The 20,994-nt window shown below is 41.8% G+C and overlaps 2 protein-coding genes across 23 annotated transcripts in view; both read right to left on the bottom strand.

Annotated features, from left to right (window-relative positions):
* Positions 1–5,850, bottom strand: part of LOC126993111 (rho GTPase-activating protein gacQ-like) — a 22,799-nt gene extending 16,949 nt beyond the window's left edge. The window contains exons 1-4 of one of the 2 annotated variants that reach the window (XM_050851956.1): positions 5,520–5,850; positions 2,564–2,661; positions 2,040–2,184; positions 1,590–1,774 (exon numbers count right to left, since the gene is read on the bottom strand). In XM_050851956.1, coding sequence (XP_050707913.1) covers positions 1,590–1,698 — 109 coding nt within the window. In that variant the 5' untranslated portion in view covers positions 1,699–1,774; positions 2,040–2,184; positions 2,564–2,661; positions 5,520–5,850. The remainder of the gene's footprint in view (positions 1–1,589; positions 1,775–2,039; positions 2,185–2,563; positions 2,662–5,519) is intronic. The other variant, XM_050851957.1, reaches the window with a different exon arrangement.
* LOC126993109 (complement component receptor 1-like protein) overlaps positions 1–20,994 on the bottom strand; it is a 110,377-nt gene that overhangs the window by 6,209 nt on the left and 83,174 nt on the right. For 6 of the 21 annotated variants that reach the window (XR_007747382.1, XR_007747380.1, XR_007747383.1 and 3 more), the window contains exons 6-7: positions 8,386–8,519; positions 7,855–7,964 (exon numbers count right to left, since the gene is read on the bottom strand). Coding sequence is in view for 8 of the 21 variants with exons in the window: in XM_050851946.1 (XP_050707903.1) it covers positions 7,857–7,964; positions 10,249–10,312; positions 12,099–12,261; positions 13,298–13,483 (521 nt within the window). In the remaining 13 variants the exon portion in view is untranslated. Of the gene's footprint in view, positions 1–6,816; positions 7,162–7,854; positions 7,965–8,385; positions 8,520–10,248; positions 10,313–12,098; positions 12,262–13,297; positions 13,484–20,994 lie in introns of those variants that run through there. The other 15 variants (XM_050851946.1, XM_050851947.1, XM_050851948.1 and 12 more) reach the window with 10 other exon arrangements.

Raw genomic sequence — 20,994 nt, forward strand, 5'->3', positions numbered from 1 at the left:
ACCTCCTCCTCCTCCCTTCCCTATTCCTACCTCTCCTCCTCCTTCTCCCTTTCCTCTTCCTCCTCCCTTCCCTATTCCTACCTCTCCTCCTCCTTCTCCCTTTCCTCTTCCTCCTCCCTTCCCTATTCCTACCTCTCCTCCTCCTTCTCCCTTTCCTCTTCCTACCTCTCCTACCTACTTCCTCCTCCCTTTCCTCTTCCTACCTCCTCCTCCTCCCTTTCCTCTTTCTACCTCTCCTCCTCCTTCTCCCTTTCCTCTTCCTCCTCCCTTCCCTATTCCTACCTCTCCTCCTCCTTCTCCCTTTCCTCTTCCTACCTCTCCTACCTACTTCCTCCTCCCTTTCCTCTTCCTACCTCCTCCTCCTCCCTTTCCTCTTTCTACCTCTCCTCCTCCTTCTCCCTTTCCTCTTCCTACCTACTTCATCCTCCCTTCTGTCTTCCTCCCTTTCCTCCTCCTCCTCCCTTTCCTCTTCCTACCTACTTCATCCTCCCTTCTGTCTTCCTCCCTTTCCTCCTCCTACCTCTCCTCCTCCTCCTCCCTTTCCTCTTCCTACCTACTTCATCCTCCCTTCTGTCTTCCTCCCTTTCCTCTTCCTACCTACTTCATCCTCCCTTCTGTCTTCCTCCCTTTCCTCCTCCTACCTACTTCATCCTACCTACTTCATCCTCCCTTCTGTCTTCCTCCCTTTCCTCCTCCTCCTCCCTTTCCTCTTCCTACCTACTTCATCCTCCCTTCTGTCTTCCTCCCTTTCCTCCTCCTCCTCCCTTTCCTCTTCCTACCTACTTCATCCTCCCTTCTGTCTTCCTCCCTTTCCTCTTCCTACCTACTTCATCCTCCCTTCTGTCTTCCTCCCTTTCCTCCTCCTCCTCCCTTTCCTCTTCCTACCTACTTCATCCTCCCTTCTGTCTTCCTCCCTTTCCTCCTCCTCCTCCCTTTCCTCTTCCTACCTACTTCATCCTCCCTTCTGTCTTCCTCCCTTTCCTCCTCCTCCCTTTCCTCTTCCTACCTACTTCATCCTCCCTTCTGTCTTCCTCCCTTTCCTCCTCCTCCTCCCTTTCCTCTTCCTACCTACTTCATCCTCCCTTCTGTCTTCCTACCTCCTCTTCCTCCTCTCCCTAACCCTCGCTCACTCCTCTTCCTGTTCATACCATACCAGGACAACCAGCACATAAAAATAATAATAATAATAATAACACTCACCTCTATCTGGTCAATGCACTCCCTGACAATGGCGGGCAGCTGGATGCCATCGTGTGCTGGGCAGCGCTGGACGGCCAGGCACAGTGGCACTTCAAACACTGGCACTGCCTCTGGGGGGGGGGGTGATTAGATAGAGATAAATAAATAAACTGGTTGATGTGAAATTAATGGTGTGTGTGTGTGTGTGTGTGTGTGTGTGTGTGTGTGAGAGAGAGAGAGAGAGAGAGAGAGAGAGAGAGAGAGAGAGAGAGAGAGAGAGAGAGAGAGAGAGAGAGAGACTTACTGTAAATAAATAAATATATATAAATAAAGATTGTGTGTATGTGTGTGTGTGTGTGTGTGTGTGTAAATTTACTGTTTTTTCCTCCTCCTCCTCCTCTTCTTCCTACCTTCCTCCTGTTCCTCCTTCTTCTTCATGTCCTTCTTAAACCTCTTTTTCTCCTCCTTCTCCTTCCGCTTGTCAATCTTTCTCTCCACGTTCTCCTTCCTCTTCTCCATCCTGTCCTCCTCCTCCTCTTTCTCTCTCTTGTGGAGGAACTTGAAGGATTTTTGCTTCGTGGGCTTCAAAGGATTCCTGGAGGGTAGGATATTGTTACTATTATTATTATTATTACTGCATTATTACATTATCTGGGCCTGAGAACACACACACACACACACACACACACACACACACACACTCTCTCTCTCTCTTTCTTTCTTTGTTGTCTCTCATTAATTTCTTTCCTAGCTTCTTTTCTTCTCTCTCTATCTCTCTCTCTCTCTCTCTCTCTCTCTCTCTCTGTCTCCTCACAACCCCTACTACTACTACTACTACTACTACTACTACTACTACTAGCCTTGTGTCCTGGCCCTCCGTGTGGTCTGGCGAGCTGTCTTCTCCAAGCGCTGCGTAACCCTTGTCTTTCTTCTCGTCGTTCCGCTCCTTCTTTTTGCTTCTCAACAGCTCCTTCTTGCCCCCCCGTTCATGCCCGCTGTCTCCCTCTGTTGTGTGGGGGTGGGAGAAGGGGGGGGTTAGTTGTGTGTGTGAGGGGAGGGGGGTGTAGGTGTTGGTGTGTGTGTGTTTACCATTGGAGGCAGTTTCAGGGGAAGCAAAAGAAAAAAAAAGAAAAATCCCGGCTCTTTTAAAAAAATATATATAAAAAAGATTTTTTTTGTGTGTGTGTGTATGCAATCTTACCTTCTCCTATTCTTACAAGGTTCAGTTAATCTTGTGCGTGTGTGTGTGTGTGTGTGTGTGTGTGTGTGTGTGTGTGTGTGTGAAAAAATCCATTATTTAGAATTATTTGCCTGTTGCTCCACAATTACTACCACTACTACTACTATTACTACTACTACTACAGTCAAAGGTGTACTACTTTACCTGTCCTAATTTACGAGAGCGTCATGCATATTAGCGCGGCAAGCAATGACACACGCCAACACTTTCCGCTACAGAATCGGTGCTCAGAATTCTTTAGTCTGGGGGTGAAACAGAACAAATAGGAGAACAGATTGTGAGGGAAACAGAACACGTGGAAGAACAGGTCATAAGGGAAGCCATCACACAAGGCTACACACACACACACACACACACACACATGCATAAATACATACATGCACATCATGAGAAAATATTATGAGGCAAGATATCACAAGACAACACACACACACACACGGCCCGGTAGCTCAGGGGTTGAGCGTCTGGCTCACAACCAGAAGGACCGGGGTTCGATTCCCCAGCCGGGCGAAAATAAGTAAGTGTATGGGGATTGGTGAGTAAATTTATGGGCACAAGTAAGTTATGGGCATTGGTGAGTAAGTTTTGGGGGCAGGTGAGTAAGTTCATGGGCTCAGGTGAGTAAGTTTATGGGCATTGGTGAGTAAGTTTTGGGGGAAAGGTTAATAAGTTTATGGCGCAAGTAAGTTTATGGGCATTGGTGAGTAAGTTAATGGGCACAAGTGAGTAAGTTGTGGACATTGGTGAGGAAGTTTTGGGGGCAAGATGAGTAAGTTTATTGGCATTGGTGAGTAAGTTTATTTGCACAAGTGAGTAAGTTATGGGAGAGAGAGAGAGAGAGAGAGAGAGAGAGAGAGAGAGAGAGAGAGAGAGAGAGAGAGAGAGAGAGAGAGAGAGAGAGAGAGAGAGAGAGAGAGAGAGAATCAGAAACTTTATTTCCATTTATACAATGGTTATTCTTTACTGGCTTAAAACTATTGAACACGGTATATGGAGTGCGATAAAATATACAGATAATCCCTAAAATATAACTAGTATATAATTGGTGCTAAAGACAAAGTGTGGACTAATATCTAGGACATCATGCAGAACATTATATGATAAAATGTAATAAGAGTATTCAGTCTGATTAGTTTCCTGAGCTATCTTGCGAGAGGTGTTTCTTCAGATTGACCTTAAAGGTATGCAGACTGTGACAATTCTTTGCCTTTGTGGGGAGGTCATTCCATAGTTTTGGCCCTCTGACTGTGATAGATCGGGACCCAATGTCACTGTGTGTTTTGGGTACACAGAGGAGATTTTGTTGTCTTGTGTTTATGTCAACTATTTGTCCTACTTGTGGAAAAGAGAATAGCCATTCAGGAAAATGCTTCTTCAGTGCTTTGAACACTGTGATGCACTGTTCAAAAATGCACTTCTGTGTAATATTTGGCCACTGTAGTTCTTTTAAGAGTGGGCTGACATGGTCAAACCTTCTGTAGCTTCTGAACTCTATTCAGCTGTGTGATATTTGTGGTGCCCCAAACAGTTATCCCATAGTTAAGGTGACTTAACGCAAGTGTCTGAACCACTATTAGCCTGGCTTTTCTGCTGAGCATGTCTTGAAAACGACTGATGTACATAAGCATGCCAGATACCTTTTTACTGATTTCTGTCACGTGCATATCAAACAACATGTTACTGTCGAGATGTAGCCCCAAGTTTTTGACAAGGTTTTACTAAGGCACCCCCTACTTTGATAGTGGTGTTGTCCGGTATTCGTGACATCAGAGCTCTTGTGCCTAGAAATATACATTGAGTTTTTTTGGAGTTCAGCAAGAGACCGTTCCCGTTAAAATAGTTTTTAATTTTTCCTAATGTCTGTTCTGTTCTAAGAATTAGTTCAGGTAGATTTTCAGTATTACCAGTATGAATGAATTGTGTGTCGTCAGCATATTGAATAACAAAACGTTCTTTAATTTCTTGTGACGGGTCATTTACGAAGACGTTAAATAGCAGAGGGCCGAGAATAGATCCTTGCGGGACTCCAAAAGGCACTTCTAGTGTAGAGGACAAATTTCCCCCGATTCGCACAGACTGAGTCCTGTTACACAAATAATCTTTAAACCAAAATATATCTATTCCTAATTTGTTACATTTTCTAGGCAGAATGTTATGGCTGACACTGTCAAAAGCTTTAGATAGGTCGCAAAGAGTTAAAAGACATATTTCTCTTTTGTCCGTGGTGTCATAAATCTTTGTGGAAACTTGTAAGAGTGCCGTCTCAGTAGATAAGTTTGGTCTGAAGCCATGTTGAGTACTGCTAAAGAGGCAATGCCGTTCCATAAATTGGGCCAATTGAGTTGCGACTATCTTTTCTAATATTTTCCATACAACTGGGAGCAAGGAAATTGGCCTGTAGTTATCTACTTCTTCTGGATTTCCTTTCTTAAATATTGGTGTGACAATAGCATGTTTCCAGGCATTATACCTGTTGTAATAGATGTATTTATGATGCATGTGATATATGGTAGAATTGCTGGCAGAGCGTCTTTGATGAATCTCAGGGAAATATACATTGAGGAATGTTGGACCTCCAGTGAAATGGAGGGATAGGGTGCAAGAGTACATTAGGGAGAGGGGGGAAAGATCCTTGAGCAGGCAAGGAGGGAGTGTCTGGATAGAGAAGGTTGGAAGCTCTTCTGCCGTGGCCATCCCCTGGTGGGAGCTCCTAGGAGCAAGCATCCATAACAGGAATGAATGAGAAATACATGCGTGAAGGAAAGACAGATGGGAAAGGACAGATAGATAGATAAACTGATAAATACAGAAATACATGTTTGAAGGGGGGAAAAGGCTGATAGATAATATAATACATGCTTGAATATATACATGTGGGAAAGAAAGAGAAGGGGAGAGGCAGATAGATAGATAAACTGATAAATACATGTGTGAGAGGGAGGATAGGTCAATAGATAAATGATAGATTAATAGATAGACAGATGAAGACAGTGCATATGTTAATAGATAAAATAAATAAAGAAATATGGAGAGAGATCAATGAATTTATATTCTAAGCAAGAACTACCATTACTACTACTACTACTACTACTACTACTACTCGGCAAGGAGTGGCTCTCCCGTCACGCTGGTCGCGGGTTCAGTCCCAGGCAGCCGGGGAATACCCTCTCCTTGTTGTGATTAATTTCTCGTGTGTTTGGATACACGCAGAGGACGTGTGGGACCGAGAGAGTAATAGAAAAAAAGAGAATAGAAAATCTCGTCATTAAATATATATATACATAATTAAAATATTGAGAGAAATAAATATCAATTGACAGACAATAATATAAAAGAGCATTTGACTTACATTTAGCATAGATAAATATATACAAATTATCTATCTATCTATGGACACACACACACACACACACACACACACACACACACACACACACCTGAGTATGGAGGTGTGCCAATCGAGATTCCTGCTTCATCATTTCCACCTCAATCTCTGCCACACTTTGCAGCTGTTCCACACTCCGCTCTCCACTGCTGCTGCTACCCAATGGGCGGAATGTACCTATGGGGGGCGGAAGGAAAGGTGTATAGGGGTGTTGTTGCAAGGGTGTGTTCTGTGAGGTTGCAAAAGTTTTGTCCAATAATCACAAGCCTTATCCAACCTTTCCTTAAAATGTTTCTTGCACAAACCACCTCCTCCTCCAGTCTATTCCATGCTTCTGTGTGGGTGTGTCCCTTCCCCCAAAAGAGAGAGAGAGAGAGAGAGAGAGAGAGAGAGAGGCTGCTCTCTCTCTCTCTCTCTCTCTCTCTCTCTCTCTCTCTCTCTTGTCAATGAGGTGCCAAATCCCCCCTCTCTCTCTCTCTCTCTCTCTCTCTCTCTCTCTCTCTCTCTCTCTCTCTCTTCTTGTCAATGAGGTGTCAAATCCCCCCCCCCCTCTCTCTCTGTCTCTCTCTCTCTCTCTCTCTCTCTCACACACACACACACACACACACACACAAATAGAGAGAGGCGAAGAGAGAGAGGAGACCTGACAGCGGTGTACAGGGTGGCGAGGGGTGGACAGAGAGGACCTGTGTGTGTGGAGCGAGAGAGAAACGAGAGGACATGGAAAGAAGTTTAGGGCGACCACGTGTAGGTGAGATGTGAAAAAGTTTAGCTTCCCAAACAGAAGCTGTGGAACGGACTGGAGGAGGAGGTGGTTTGTGCAAGAAACATTCAGGATATTAAGGAAAAGTTGGATAAGAGAGGATATGGAGACCGGACAGCATGAGCGTAGATCTTTTCCCGTATGTCACAACTAGGTAAATACAATTAGGTAAATACACACACACACACAATTGACCATATGAATCAATCAGTCCCTACTGTTGGGCTGCTGAGGCGGACTCTAGACTCCTTCCACACTGAACTTGCAAAATTGTTCAAGGATCTCAACAACTTCCTGTCGGCTAGGAGTGGTAGGGATGAGAGCCCGTTTTGGACTCCCCAGCGGCGAGGAGCCGTTGATTTCATTGGCTCGCTTGCACCTCCTTTCTGGTACGGCCAGTCAGGCCCAGATAGACGTCATACACGGGAAAATCTCCCATCTCTACACTCTATTGGCGGAAGAGAGACGTCAGCTTAACCTCCATCAGGAAGTCCTCAACGCCACAGTTCGGGGTCATGTTCACTCTGCCATCTCCCGTCTAGAGTCAGCCTCGGCTCTGGCTCCGGCCATCGTCCGTCAGTTCTCACTGCAAACCTTGCAAATCGAGGGGGAAATGCGTATTTTGGAGACTATCCTTCTCATTCACTTAGTAAGCTGAGATGCAACTCTTTTTTCAGTTACTTTAGAAAGAATGGGTAGGATGGGACGCTATAGGTTCGTTTTCATTGCCAGACTTAAAAATAGGTATTACAATGGAGTGCTTCCACGGTGTGGGGAAAACTCCACTTACAATTGAGGTGTTTATGATGCAAGTAATGTGTGCATTGAAGGGCGTCTTTTAGAAATTTAAAAGGGATACCGTCTGATCCGTAAGAGCCACTATTATTCATGTGTCTGATAGCTGAAGTTATTGTTTCCCAGCTTGTGGGTTCAGGCCCAAACATGTGAATTACTACTATGTGAATTAATGCCATGTCTTAAATTTGTGTGTAATGGTTGTAGTATTAAGTCTGCATCACTTAAGTTCTGTTGAGATTTTTCAAATGTACATTTACCCACTTGAGCAAAAACAGTATCAAAATGACACGCTGTCACTTCATTGTAGTCTTTGATGTGTTCTTGCTGCCAGGAATCACTTCTCTAATAATCTTCACACATGAGCGCTGTGTGTGTGTGTGTGTGTGTGTGTGTGTGTGTTCTCAGGCCCAGATAATGTAATAATGCACTAATAATAATAATAATAATAACAATAATAATAATAATAATAATAATAATAATAACACTCACCTCTATCTGGTCAATGCACTCCCTGACAATGGTGGGCAGCTGGATGCCATCGTGTGCCGGGCAGCGCTGGACGGCCAGGCACAGTGGCACTCCAAACACTGGCACTGCCTCTGGGGGGGGTGATTAGATAAGAGATAAATAAATCAACCGGTTGATGTGAAATTAATGGTCTGCTCACAGAAATGGCACAAACTGAAAATGCCTATAAAATCTCTCTCACAGAAACACACTTAACAGAGGAGATTAGAAGAGCAGAAATAAAAATACCACACTTTGTACCACACAGGACGGACCGACCAATTCAACGGACAAAAGGCGGGGTCATCACTTAGCCATTTTGCAGCTAGAACAAAAGTACTTTTCCAGGAATCCAATATGTACACAGAATCACTGGTACTATGCATTCAAGACATTGACTGGGTATATATACAGACCACCAGCATGCCCAACAGAGAAATTTATGACGCAACTAACAAAGATAAAAGATATCATTGGCTCGCTACCACTGCCCATGCCCACCCTTATACTTACTGGAGACTTAAACTTTCCGCTAACAGACTGGAATTTGGAGTGTGTGTATGGAGGAGCGGAAGACATGAGGACCCAGGCAAAAGCTGTCATGCACTTTGCCGAGGAATACTGCCTCAATCAAATCATCGACACTCCTACAAGAGGTAAGAACATACTAGACATCGTTATGATAAATAATGATGATATTATATTAGGGTGAATAAAACTAATCTCTCTGACCATAACATCATCACCGTGACTACCAACCTACCTACAAATACACATCTTAGACTGTCCAGTGAAGTGGAGCAGGCTCCTAATTTTAATAATTGTAACCAACTCAACTTCCTAAGCGAGTCAGTCTGCTGGGACAGTATAAAGAAAGACCTGGGTGAGCTAAACTGGGATCTACTCATGAGGGACTGTGACCCTGAGGCCCAATATGATACAATCATTAACACATGCTTGAAAATATCAATGTACCACTGAGGAGGCCGTCTAAAAAGACCTCTCCTTTCAATGGCAACATACCAAGAGACCGAAAAGTACTAATGAGAAAAAGAACAAAACTAAGGAAGAATATCGGTAATCCCAACTACACCAAAATGCTGACCCAACTCGAAAACAAAATTGCCATTACAGAAGAAAAACTTAAAAGATCAGTTGAATCAGAGAATGACCGGAAAGAAATACAAGCCGCGTCATGCACCAAAACCAACCCCAAATACTTTTACAAATATGCTGCTAACAAATCCGTAGTGAGAGGGAGTGTTGGCCCACTGACTGACGTACACGGCCAACCCATAAACAAAGCCCAGGATGTCGTTGAAGCACTACTGATTCAGTACAAAAGCGTCTTCAGCAAACCCATGGAAGACAAAATTGTCAACCTACCTATGGACTTTTTCAACCAAGGAACTGATCAAATATCACACCTGACGGACATAAGCTTAAACAACGACGACACACAGCAAGCAATTAAAGGGGTGGCCACTAATTCGGCAGCTGGCCCCGATCAATTCCCTGCAGTACTTCTTAAAAAATGTGCTGAAGAGCTGAGTGTTAAATTTTTATAGAAACTCTCTAGATTCTGGCATAATACCAGAAAAGCTAAAAAGTGCATTCATTACACCAATATACAAGGGAGGGTCAGGAGCAGAGGCAAAAAACTATCGACCAGTTGCCTTAACCTCCCATATTATTAAAGTTCTAGAGAGAATTATGGTTAAAAACATGTCTGCATATCTAGAAAGCAATAACAGAATGAACCCGGACCAACATGGCTTTCGTACTGGGCGCTCGTGCCTCTCACAACTTTTGGCCCACTATGACTCAATCATAGATAAGCTTGAACATAATGCAGATGTCGATGTGGTCTACCTTGATTTTGTGAAAGCTTTCGACATGGTAGACCATGGCATTTTGTTACACAAGGCCAGACAAACGGCCATTACGGGAACACTCGGGATGTGGCTGCACTCATTTCTCACTGGCAGGACTCAATGTGTAGCGGCTGATGGTGCAGTTTCTCAGTCATCGGAAGTTGTCAGCAGGGTACCACAGGCTAATTACAGTGAACTGCAATTAGCGCGAGCCACCATCTAACGAGAAAAAAATTAATTAGCGCGAAAGCCTGTTAGCGCGAGATCAATTAGAGCGATCCGCAATTAGCGCGAGCCACCATCTACCAAGAAAAAAATTAATTAGTGCGAAAGACTCAGTTAGCCCGGCCGCCCCTCACGGCGGGAGTCTTTTCTCACTCCCCCAATAAACATATCTATTCATCGCTGACCTCTGACTCCACCTCTCACCCCAACAACAAGCTTTTATATTAATGATGAAAACCTTCCTAACACACACACACACACACACACACACACATACCATTTTAGCGACCTGCCCTGAAGCCAAGACTGTTAGTTCACGTGTACGGCTGGGCGCCCAAAACCTGAGGAGGAAGAAGAAAAGTTAGGCCCATGCTCTTACATATGTTGGCACACAAGTAGGCCTACACATATTTGACAAGGCTTTCACAGGAGTTGTGGGTATGTCCACGGGTTCATTTATTCTCTTTTCTCCTCCATATATTACGTTTAGCTGGCTCAAGTGGTAGTTTAGGGATACCAGCCCTTAGTAGTACTTGGCGTATTGTCTTTTCTGACCCCAAACTATCGCCCCATAAAGATAACAATATGCATTTATAATTATTGTTAAAATCGGTAATTACTGATGCTCTTTTTTGCAATATTTATGGGCCAGAAACAGAAAGATACAATGTTATGCCTACGGTAAGCTGGTAACATTGAGGGGAGTGAGGGAGAAAAATAAGGCTTTGTCCTAGGGTCACCTGGGTGTTATTCTATACATATACCGTCCCTGGCACCAATGACTGGCATCACACTGATTCTGGCACCACACAAATCTATGCCACTATGAACACTGCCTGGCATCACATAGCACTGCATAACACCTGACCCCATGTCACAGGAGAGGGGTAGGCAGGTCAGGTAACAAGACAGCCTAACACTGGGTAACTAATCTGTCTTGCATCACATAACACTGTCTGTGGCACTGTTAACACTGCCTGGCACTCCAGGCCCACGGGTGATAAAAGAGGGGAAGGACACTCAGGAAGATATTGCAGACCAGGGAGTTAATGAAGACTGGCCAACATTACACCCATCTATAAGAAGGCTGATACAAATGAACCAGGTAATTACAGACCTGTGAGTTACATGAAGACTGGCCAACATTACACCCATCTATAAGAAGGCTGATACAAATGAACCAGGTAATTACAGACCTGTGAGTATGATAGGATAGCCAAAGGGTGTGTCTACCAGCCCACCAAGGCCCATCCATCTACCATGCACGCCGGTTGAATGGTAGGGAAAAATGTTACAGCTGGTTGAATGAAAATGGGAGGATTGGAAAATTTTGAAATGCCTAACTTCGTACCACTATAACTGCTGCCACATTGGAGTTAGGAACACGAATTTTAGTAGGAATAAAGGTCAACTACCACACTAACTACCACGCAAGCTACATCCACCTACCACACATACAAGCTGAGTTATATACAAAAATGTTAAGTGTTATGACATTCAGAAAAATATAAACATAATTTTTCACTCCCCTAAATTTGACCTGCTATACCTCCTACCACACTCAAGTTAGGAACACGAATTTTGGTAGGAAGGAAGGTCCACTACCTCTCTAACTGCCACGCAAGTTACATTCACCTAACACACATACAAGCTGAGTTATATACAAAAATGTTAAGTGTTATGACATTCAGAAAAATATAAACATAATTTTTCACTCCCCTAACTTTGACCTGCTATAACTCCTACCACACTCAAGTTAGCAACACGAATTTTGGTAAGAATAAAGGTCAACTACCACACTAACTACCACTCAAGTTACATTCACCTAACTTACATACAAGCTGAGTTATATACAAAAATGTTAAACAGTATGCCATTCAGAAAAAAATATCCAGGATTTTTCACTCCCCTAACTTTGACCTGCTATAACTCCTACCACACTCAGGTTAGGAACACGAATTTTGATAGGAAGGAAGGTCAACTACCACTCTAACTACCACGCAAGCTAGATTTACCTACCACACATACAAGCTGAGTTATAGCAGAAAACGTAAAGTGATATGACAACCTTAAGAATTAACTACCACCACCACCATAACTACTACTACTACTACTACTACTACTTACATTCTGAAGTAGACTAGCACTCCTATGAAGACTATCGCCAGGATGAGCCCGAAGAATAGTCCGATGTAGAGCCCGGTGTTGCTAGCGGTAGAAGTAGAAGTAGTACTCACACTACTACTACTACTACTATCGGAGCCTATGGTGTTGTAGGCATCCTCTGGACCTGGAATAGTACAAAATAGTTAATAGTAATAGTAGTATTCATGGTAGTAATCTGTCTCTCTCTCTACTACTACTACTACTATTACTACTACATCTGGGAGGGTTAAAAATAGTCTAGTTAGTCTTATTACTAGTATTCAACACCCAACATAAGCTATTTCAACTACTACTACTACTACTACTACTACTACAACTACTACTATTACATCTGGGAGGGTTAAAAATAGTCTAGTTAGTCTTAGGATAGTCTTATTACTAGTATTCAACACCCAACATAAACTATTTTTACTACTACTACTACTACTACTACTACTACTACTACTACTACTACTACTACTACTATTACATCTGGGAGGGTTAAAAATAGTCTAGTTAGTCTTAGGATAGTCTTATTACTAGTATTCAACATCCAACATAAGCTATTTCTACTACTACTACTACTATTACATCTGGGAGGGTTAAAAATAGTCTAGTTAGTCTTAGGATAGTCTTATTACTAGTATTCAACACCCAACATAAGCTATTTCTACTACTACTACTACTACTACTATTACATCTGGGAGGGTTAAAAATAGTCTAGTTAGTCTTAGGATAGTCTTATTACTAGTATTCAACACCCAACATAAGCTATTTCTACTACTACTACTACTATTACATCTGGGAGGGTTAAAAATAGTCTAGTTAGTCTTAGGATAGTCTTATTACTAGTATTTAACACCCAACATAAGCTATTTTTACTACTACTACTACTACTACTACTACTACAACTACTACTATTACATCTGGGAGGGTTAAAAATAGTCTAGTTAGTCCTAGGATAGTCTTATTACTAGTATTCAACACCCAACATAAGCTATTTCTACTACTACTACTACTACTACTACTACTACTACTACTACAACTACTACTATTACATCTGGGAGGGTTAAAAATAGTCTAGTTAGTCTTAGGATCGTCTTATTACTAGTATTCAACACCCAACATAAGCTATTTTTACTACTACTACTACTACTACTATTACTACTATTACTACTTACCCAACACACACTTCGGTTCTCCACCCAACCACTCGCCCAGCTCGCCACACGACCTCCGGAAGCTCCCCCCGACCAGCCTGTGTTCCGGTAGACAGTGATATTCGACCAGGCTACCGTATTCCAGGGTCTGGTTGAGTCGGACTATTCTACCATTATCCAAGCCTTGTGGTAGGTCGCAGGTCACATCTGGAAGGGTTAGGAATAGTCTGGTTAGTCTTCGGATAGTCCTGTTAGTAGTATTCAACACCCAACATAAGCTATTTCTACTACTACTACTACTACTGCTACATCTGGGAGGGTTAAAAATAGTCTAGTTAGTCTTAGGATAGTCTTGTTACTAGTATTCAACACCCTACATAAGCTATTTCTACTACTACTACTACTACTACTACTACATCTGAGGGGGTTAGGAATAGTCTAGTTAGTCTTAGGATAGTCCTGTTAGTAGTATTCAACACCCAACATTAGCTATTTCTACTACAACTACTACTACTACTACTACATCTGAGGGGGTTAGGAATAGTCTAGTTAGTCTTAGGATAGTCCTGTTAGTAGTATTCAACACCCAACATAAGCTATTTCTACTACTACTACTACTACTACTACATCTGAGGGGGTTAGGAATAGTCTAGTTAGTCTTAGGATAGTCCTGTTAGTAGTATTCAACACCCAACATAAGCTATTTCTACTACTACTACTACTACTACTACTACTACATCTGAGGGGGTTAGGAATAGTCTAGTTAGTCTTAGGATAGTCCTGTTAGTAGTATTCAACACCCAACATAAGCTATTTCTACTACTACTACTACTACTACTACATCTGAGGGGTATTAGGAATAGTCTAGTTAGTCTTAGGATAGTCTTATTACTACTATTCAACACCCTACAAGAGCTACTACAATCACCTACTTACTGGAACTACTACTACTACAACTACTATTACTTACATTCACAGCGCGGTTGACTGCCACTCCAGATACCATTACTACCACACTTCCGCTGACTATTCCCGACTATCCTCCTCCCCTTCTCGCAGGAATAGTCCGCTGTAGCCTCCACTCGGCCTCTATCCTCCACTACCACACTTAAGGCAGTAGTCAGCGTTGTAGTGAGGTTGGGACACCGGACTTCTGTAGGGGAGAATAGTATTAGTAGTAGTATAAGTAGTAGTATAAGTAGTAGTAGTAGTAGTGGCCTTGTGGGGTGTCGCATAGTCGGATAACAGGCCTTCTAGACACCGTGGGGATAGTCTAAAGTGTCCAGGGATAGTAGTAGTAGTAGTAGTAGCCTCATGAGGACAGTTCCTGATGTTGCTCCGTTACTAAAACCTCTGGAAGATGCTGTCAGAAACACCTTCATACCGGCGATAGCAAATGTCCCAGTGACCAGGAGAGAAGATTGCTGGAGTTGCCGCCAAAAATGGGTGGGCTCGGCATCACCAACCCACAAAATCTGGCCGAGTCTGAATTCGGGAACTCAATCCGAATCACAGCCTCTTTGACCGGATATATTACCAATCAAAATGAAAGGGGAGAAGACAACCCTCAATATATTAGGTCACTAAGGAATGAAATCTCCATAAACAGAGAAGGAAAACAGAGAGACACTCTGAGTGACCTAATGAGAGAACTCCCAGAAGACACAAGGAGGAGGACAGATATTGCACAGGAAGTGGGCGCTTCAAACTGGCTAACCACACTACCTATCAGGGCAAAAGGCTTCAACTTAAACAAAAAAGAATTTACTGATGCCCTTGCCCTCAGGTATGGCTGGCCAGTGGATGGGCTCCCAAACATGTGGCTCACCCTTCAACCAAAATCATGCCATGACATGCAAGCGAGGAGGTCTCGTCTGCATGAGACATGATGAAGTAAGAGACGTAACAGCTCAGATGCTGAAAGAAGTCTGCCACGACGTGACTGTGGAACCCATGCTGCTCCCTCTGCAAGGCGAACACCTCGCCAGACGCACCGCTAATGTTTCCAACGAAGCACGAGTGGATGTTAGCGCCAGAGGGTTTTGGACTCGTGGACAAAGGGCATATTTTGACATAAGGATCTTTGATCCCATGGCCCATTGCCACAGAGACCTGACCCTTGATGCAGCCCACAGAAGAAACGAACAAGAGAAGAACAGAGCATATGAAGAAAGAATACAGAATGTGGACCAGGGCTCCTTCACCCCGGTAGTATTCACGACGGCAGGAGGGATGGGACCAAGGGCGCAGAGCTTCTACGCAAGACTCGCCGAAACACTGGCGGATAAGAAACAGCAGCCAAGAAGCAGTGTGGTCGCCTGGATGAGATGCAGGCTGTCCTTCTCCCTCCTGAGGTCAGCCTTGGTCTGCCTGAGAGGAACCAGGTCGCCTGCACCCAAAACCACCCACATTGCCGACCTGGACTTTGAGGCGACGGCGGTTGATAGTCGTATCAACCACAAGCTCTGTTAGCTTAAAAATAAAATGCTTAGTAAAGTTTGTAATATTAAATAAAGATGGTTGTCGGCCACAGTCATTGGCGGGGTGGGGCCAATGAATTGCTTTGTGAAAGGATATGAGAGAATATACCGCTCACAACGCAACTCTAATAGATGGAGGCCCGTAGTAGTAGTAGTAGTAGACAGATAGTTAGATGTATTGAAGGTAAATAATCCTGGGTTAAATAATTAATACTGATACAAAACCTGTACCAAAATGGTGAACCACTAAACCTTTTTGAGTCAACACGTTTCATTTCAATTAATAAAGATATCAGTAAAGAAACAACAGTCCCAATCCCTCATGCAAGAGTTAACCAGCATCCTCATCCCCTTCATGGCAAACTCCCGAACAGTCTTCCTTGGTCTGTACTTCCTCCTGCCTATGACTTGAACTCTTTCAAGAGGAGGGTATGGAGACACCTCTCCTCCTGAAGCTGACCTCTCTTTTGGCCACTCTGATAAACACAGTGAACAGCAAGCTTTCTTTTCTCAATAGTACTTTCTTTGCCCCTTGACCTGCTTCCTCTGCCGTAAAAAAATATATACATAAAATAATTTAGATGTTACTACGCTATCTTCTGGTATGTGGGGCCAAATAGCACTTCTGTACAGGGTCAAATTGCATCTCTCTACAGTGGGCCTAGGCAGAAGTCTTACTGTACTGGGTCAAATTACATCTCCCTACAGGTGGGCCTAGGCATAATAAGTCTTACTGTAAAGGAAGCAGCCCAAGGGAGAACAAATACCACTAATAATGATAAAAAAGCCTGGTGCTAACTATGGAGAATGTGGCCAAAAGAGAGGGGAAAATTTTGTGAGGTGTGTTCATACTCCTCCTTATTAAAGAGTTCAAGTCACAGGCAGCCTGGCACCAGTCTTTGCTTTCTAAACTGCTGCCCTCTTTCGGATTCTATCCTCTCTTGTCCTCTATCTCCAGTTTCCTTTCCGGCCGTTCTATCTCTGCGGTGGTAGACGGTCACTGTTCTTCCCCTAAACCTATCAACAGTGGTGTTCCACAGGGCTCTGTCCTATCACCCACTCTCTTCCTGTTATTCATCAATGATCTTCTTTCCATAACAAACTGTCCTGTCCACTCATACGCCCTCACATGGAGTATGCCTCTCACGTGTGGGGGCTCCCTCACACAGCTCTTCTGGACAGAGTGGAGTCTAAGGCTCTTCGTCTCATCAGCCTTGACGTGAGATTAACTTTAATTAACAAGAGTACTACATCACAGCAGTGCGAATATTCCTCTGTACAGGGTCCTAGGGTCACATGGGTGTTATTCTATACATTTGCCGTCCCCGGCACGAATGGCTGGCATCACACTGATTCTGGCACCACACGAATCTATGCCACTGTGAACACTGCCTGGTAACATAACACTGTCTGTGGCACTGCATATTAAACACCCTGGCTGAGCCCACATCACAGGAGGGGGGTCACACCAGGTAGGTGGTTAACAAGACACTGTAACACTGGGTAACTAATCTGTCTTGCATCACGTAACACCTGCTGAACATGGAACTGTCGGTGGCACTGTTAACACTGCATAACACCTGAGAGCCCACGTCACAGCCCGTCACCTTAACACAGTGACGTAACACAGCCAGTAACAGCCCTATCATGTATCCAGGTAACAGAATACTACTAATGTCACAACGTGTAACACTCTCTGGGATCACGTAACACATTTAAACACTGCTGCTGCCACGTCACACACTCGTCCGTCACATGACGTAACTCTGTACTATGAAGGGGAGAAAACACTCACGGGAAAGCGATTAATCTCTTTTTTTTTCACCTTTTAGAAGCAGAGCAGCAGCAGGGCCTGAAACCTCATCAACGGTAACATGATTTTGGGGGCGGTTGATGCTTGAGGTCAATGAGTCACATATTTGACAAGGCTTTCGTAGGCGTTGTGGGGGACATTTCCAGAGGTAGATAATGACCCTGGTGGTAGCTTGACCCTTCCTCTGTACCATGAACGTTAAAAGACACTCACGGGAACACGATTCATCTCCTTTGTGACCTCTTAAGAACAGCTGATACGGCGCGGGGTCAAAACTCGTCACCTATAAACACGTATTTGACAAGGCTTCCGTAGGCGTTGTAAGCATTTTCAGGGGTATTCAATGACCCTGGTGGTAGTTTGACCCTTCCTCTGTACCATGAACGTAAAAATACACTGTCTTACCGCCAAAAACACTGCAAACACCTCTCAAAACACGTCGTGAAGGAGGAACTGCGTGGACGATCAGCTGTGTTGTGTTATGATTTTTTACCGCGCACCGATGCTAGATTATCGTACTCAGAGCCGCGCATTTACCGTTTTCTGACCCATACCTGATGCCAAGAAGCCCCAATAATTAACCCTTTAAACAATAATCATATGTGAAGGCGGTTATTTGGGTGATAAAAGCAGTGTGGGGCTCAGAAATCGCCAGGTGTCCCGCACTGGACTCTCGTACTTGAGGTGAAAGTGTTATACTTTGGGTCCCTAGAAAAATAAAAAAAATAAAATAAAAAGCGGCCATGTCCTGCAAAAGGCGACTAAACGAGAAGGAAACGAGACGAGGAATCCATTTCTGGCCTCGGCATAACGATACACTAAATATTAAGGGAGATATCGGCACGGAAAACTAGCGTGAAATTATCAAAAAAACATGAAAATCAATTATATTTATGTTATTTGAAGCTATTTTCATGCAAACGGCGACTCTTCTTGGGTAAAATAAGACGAGGAATCCATTTCTGGCCTCGTCATAACGCTACACTCAATATTAAGGGAGATATCGGCCCGGAAAGCTCGCGTGAAATTCACCCCAAAACATGAAAATAACCTATATTTATGTTATTTTCATGCAAACGGTGACTTTTTTTTTAGTAAAACGAGACGAGGAATCCAATTCTGGCCTCGGCATAACGCTACACTCAATATTAAGGAAGATATTGGCCCGGAAAGCTCGCGTGAAATTCCTCCAAAAACATGAAAATCAGCTATATTTATGTTATTTGAGGTTATTTTCATGAAAACGGTGACTCTTCTTGGGTAAAACGAGACGGGGAGTTCATTTCTGGCCTCTGCATAACGCTACACTCAATATTAAGGGTAATATCGGCCTGGAAAACTTGCGTGAAATTCCCCCCAAAACATAAAAATCAGTTATACAACAGAATACAACAGAATAAAAGAGAATACAACAGAATAAAAGATAATACAACAGAATACAACAGAATAAAAGAGAATACAACAGAATACAACAGAATAAAAGAGAATACAACAGAATACAACAGAATAAAAGAGAATACAACAGAATACAACAGAATAAAAGAATACAACAGAAAACAACAGAATAAAAGAGAATACAACAGAATACAACAGAATAAAAGAGAATACAACAGAATACAACAGAATAAAAGAGAATACAACAGAATAAAAGAGAATACAACAGAATACAACAGAATAAAAGAGAATACAACAGAATAAAAGAGAATACAACAGAATACAACAGAATAAAAGAGAATACAACAGAATAAAAGAGAATACAACAGAATACAACAGAATAAAAGAGAATACAACAGAATACAACAGAATAAAAGAGAATACAACAGAATAAAAGATAATACAACAGAATACAACAGAATAAAAGAGAATACAACAGAATACAACAGAATAAAAGAGAATACAACAGAATAAAAGATAATACAACAGAATACAACAGAATAAAAGAGAATACAACAAAATACAACAGAATACAACAGAATAAAAGAGAATACAACAGAATACAACAGAATAAAAGAGAATACAACAGAATACAACAGAATAAAAGAGAATACAATAGAATACAACAGAATACAACAGAATAAAAGAGAATACAACAGAATACAACAGAATAAAAGAGAATACAACAGAATACAACAGAATAAAAGAGAATACAACAGAATAAAAGAGAATACAACAGAATAAAAGAGAATACAACAGAATACAACAGAATAAAAGAGAATACAACAGAATAAAAGATAATACAACAGAATACAACAGAATAAAAGAGAATACAACAGAATACAACAGAATAAAAGAGAATACAACAGAATACAACAGAATAAAAGAGAATACAACAGAATACAACAGAATAAAAGAGAATACAACAGAATACAACAGAATAAAAGAGAATACAACAGAATACAACAGAATAAAAGAGAATACAACAGAATACAACAGAATAAAAGAGAATACAACAGAATACAACAGAATAAAACAGAATAAAAGAGAATACAACAGAATACAACAGAATAAAAGAGAATACAACAGAATACAACAGAATACAACAGAATAAAAGAGAATACAACAGAATAAAAGAGAATACAACAGAATACAAAAGAATAAAAGAGAATACAACAGAATACAACAGAATAAAAGAGAATACAACAGAATAAAAGAGAATACAACAGAATACAACAGAATAAAAGATAATACAGAATACAACAGAATACAACAGAATAAAAGAGAATACAACAGAATACAACAGAATAAAAGAGAATACAACAGAATACAACAGAATAAAAGAGAATACAACAGAATACAACAGAATAAAAGAGAATACAACAGAATACAACAGAATAAAAGAGAATACAACAGAATACAACAGAATAAAAGAGAATACAACAGAATACAACAGAATAAAAGAGAATACAACAGAATACAACAGAATAAAAGAGAATACAACAGAATACAACAGAATAAAAGAGAATACAACAGAATAAAAGAGAATACAACAGAATACAACAGAATAAAAGAGAATACAACAGAATACAACAGAATAAAAGAGAATACAACAGAATAAAAGAGAATACAACAGAATAAAAGAGAATACAACAGAATACAACAGAATAAAAGAGAATACAACAGAATACAACAGAATAAAAGAGAATACAACAGAATACAACAGAATAAAAGAGAATACAACAGAATAAAAGATAATACAACAGAATACAACAGAATAAAAGAGAATACAACAGAATACAACAGAATAAAAGAGAATACAACAGAATACAACAGAATAAAAGAGAATACAACAGAATACAACAGAATAAAAGAGAATACAACAGAATACAACAGAATAAAAGAGAATACAACAGAATACAACAGAATAAAAGAGAATACAACAGAATACAACAGAATAAAAGAGAATACAACAGAATACAAGAGAATAC

Source organism: Eriocheir sinensis, unplaced genomic scaffold (assembly GCF_024679095.1).
Source record: "Eriocheir sinensis breed Jianghai 21 unplaced genomic scaffold, ASM2467909v1 Scaffold562, whole genome shotgun sequence".
Lineage (NCBI taxonomy): Eukaryota > Metazoa > Arthropoda > Malacostraca > Decapoda > Varunidae > Eriocheir > Eriocheir sinensis.